This window comes from Alnus glutinosa, chromosome 7, assembly GCF_958979055.1.
Source record: "Alnus glutinosa chromosome 7, dhAlnGlut1.1, whole genome shotgun sequence".
Lineage (NCBI taxonomy): Eukaryota > Viridiplantae > Streptophyta > Magnoliopsida > Fagales > Betulaceae > Alnus > Alnus glutinosa.
In genome coordinates, this window is record NC_084892.1 from 14,614,288 (window position 1) to 14,617,271 (window position 2,984).

The following is a 2,984-nucleotide window of genomic DNA, read 5'->3' on the forward strand; positions in this document are numbered from 1 at the left end:
AAACGGTCCGCAGTCAGACTGCTTTCCGTTTTCGGTAACAAAGGCATGGGGAATGCCGAATCGACATACAACCGAGCTCCAAAGAAATTTTATCACATTGGCGGTGGTGATGGTAGCGAATGCCTCGGCTTCGTCCCACTTCGTGAAATAGTCTACTGCGACAAGAAGGAATTTCCGCCTTCCTTTTCCCGGTGGCATGGGTCCGACTATGTCAACCCCCTATTTCGTAAATGGCCAAGGCGAGCTGATCGGACTGAGTTTTTCAGGGGGGCTCTTCATCACCCGAGCAAGCCTTTGACACTTGTCGCATTGTTGAACCAGCCTGACCGAGTCCTTGTTCATTGTTGGCCAGTAATACCCGGCTCTCATCGCCTTGTGTACTAGGATCAGAGAGCCTGAATGGTTCCCGCAGACTCCTTCGTGTATTTCCTTAAGCACATACTCTGCATCCGAGTTTGTGAGACACTTGAGAAGTAGCTTGGTGTATCCTTTTCGGTAAAGTACTCCTCCAATAAGCACGTACTGGGATGAGTGCATTTTTACCTTGCGAGACAACAGCTTGTCATTGGGTAAAGATCCGTCTCGGAGGTACTGAATTACATCAGTGACCCACTCGGGGCCAGTTGATTTTTCTTCGGTTTCCATCACGTCTAACTTTGGAGTAATTGATGGTTCGGTTTGTATAACCATCTCGTAGGGTGATGTTTGGACATCGGGTCCGGTACCCAAGCCTATTTTGGAGAGGGCGTCTGCCTGGACATTTTCCTCCAGGGGAATTTTTGTCATTGCGGTCCTGTCAAAGTTAGATTGATATTCGCGTACCTTGTTGAGGTACTGGATCATTTTTTCCCCTTGAGCCTCGGCAACTCCCTGCACATGGCTTACTACTACCTGGGAATCGCTTCGGATTTCTACGTTCTTTGCTCCCATTTCCTGAGCTATAAAAAGCCCGGCCAACACGGCCTCGTACTCTGCCTCATTGTTGGTAGTAACAAAGTTTAACTTGATCGCGTATTGAAAATTTTCTCCATCCTGGCTTGCAAGAGCAACGCTGACTCCACTTTTCCGGTTGGCTGAGGAACCGTCTACATATACCACCCAGGTCTCCTTCTTGGGCAGTTCTTCGCTTTCGGGTGCATTATTGAATTTCAGAAGGAAGTCAGCGAGTACCTGACCCTTGATGGATGTTCGAGGATGGAATTCTATGTCGAATTGCCCGAGCTCCACCGACCAGTTCACCAACCTGCCCAAGAGGTCCGGTTTTTGTAATATCTTCTTCATTGGATACTCGGTTAGTACCCGTATGGCATGTGCTTGAAAGTATGGCCTGAGTCTTCGTGCAGAGACAATTAAGGCGAATGCTAACTTTTCTATCCGAGGGTACCTCTCCTCGGCTCCATGAAGTGCTTTGCTGGTGAAATACATCGGTTTTTGGATTCCTGAATCCTCGCGAACCATAGCCGAGCTGACAGCCGAGGGAGATACTGCCAGGTAGAGATAAAGTATTTCGCCTTCATCCGGGCGGCTCAGGAGCGGGGGATTGATCAGGTATTCTTTTAACCTCCCAAAGGCCTCCTCGCACTCGCTATTCCATTAGAATGCTTTCTTCAATATCTTGAAAAATGGGAGACATTTGTCTGTGGATCGGGAGATGAACCGGTTTAAGGCTGCTATTCTTCTGATCAATTGCTGCAGTTGCTTGGTGGTCTGAGGCGATTGTATACCAAGGACCGCGCTAACCTTATCAGGATTTGCCTCGATTCCTCTTTACGAAACCATAAACCCCAAGAACTTCCCGGAGGAGACGCTGAAAGCGCATTTTGCCGGATTGAGCTTCATCTTGTGACTCCTTAGCGTCTCGAAGGTCTCCCTCAAATCTGCTATATGGCCGGCGGCTCGGATGCTCTTGACAAGCATATCGTCGATATAAACTTCTACGTTCCGTCCGATCTGATCTAGGAGCATCTTGTTTACCAGCCTCTGGTATGTGGCCCCCGCATTTTTTAGACCGAATGGCATCATCTTGTAGCAATAAAGGCCTCGGTCGGTAATGAAAGATGTTTTTTCTTGGTCGATCTCATCCATGTGAATCTGATTGTACCCCGAGAAAGCGTCCATGAACGTGAGTAGTTCATGCCCGGATGTAGAGTCTCCCAGTAGGTCGATCCGAGGCAAGGGGAAGCTATCTTTGGGACATGCTTTGTTGAGGTTGGTGAAATCGACGCACATTCTCCATTTTTCGGTAGCTTTTCTGACTAACACCACATTAGCCAACCACTCTGGGTAATCTACTTCTCGGATAAACTCTGCCTTCAGGAGCTTCTGTACCTCCTCGGCTACAGCCTGATTCCGCTTAGGAGCAAAACTTCTTCTTCCCTGTTTAACCGGTCGATGACTCGGGTCGACCATTAGTTTGTGGACAATTACGGATGGAGGTATTCCTGGCATATCTTCATGGCTCAACGCAAAAATGTCTTGGTTTCGTCTAAGGAATGCTACCAAGGCCATTTTTATTTCCGGGGAAAGTTGCGAGCCTACACGGATGTCTTTTTCGAGTCACCGAGCTCGAAATTTTCCGACTCCTCCACCGGCTCCCCCAACGGTGATTTCTATTTCATCGTTTTTTTATCTCTCCGAGACTCGTAGCTTCTAGGAGCTTTTTCAAGCTTGTATTGTAGCATTCTCGGGCCATTCGATGGTCTCCTTTTTCGACACCGACTCCTTCTTCGGTGGGGAATTTCATGCTCAGGTGGGGGATTGAGGTTATCGCCTTAAACTCATTGAGAGCTGTTCTTCCGAGGATGGCGTTGTAAGCAGATGGTCGATCTATTATTAGGAACCGAACCATTACCGTCCTCTGCCTTGGGTACATTCCAGCTGTCACCGGTAGCTCGATGGAACCGAGCGGGAGCACTTGTTCTCCTATGAATCCCACAAGCGAATGCCTCGCCGGGATCACCTTGTTTTGATCTATCTTCATTTGC

General features: G+C 48.4%; 1 protein-coding gene across 1 annotated transcript; it reads right to left on the reverse strand.

Moving 5' to 3' along the window:
• Positions 1 to 219: 219 nt before the first annotated feature.
• Positions 220 to 2,508, reverse strand: LOC133873268 (uncharacterized). The gene is made up of 2 exons (XM_062310992.1): positions 1,772 to 2,508; positions 220 to 1,585 (listed from the first exon to the last, which is right to left on the reverse strand). Exons 1-2 carry the CDS (start codon positions 2,506 to 2,508, stop codon positions 220 to 222), a joined length of 2,103 nt encoding a protein of 700 aa, XP_062166976.1.
• Positions 2,509 to 2,984: the final 476 nt, after the last annotated feature.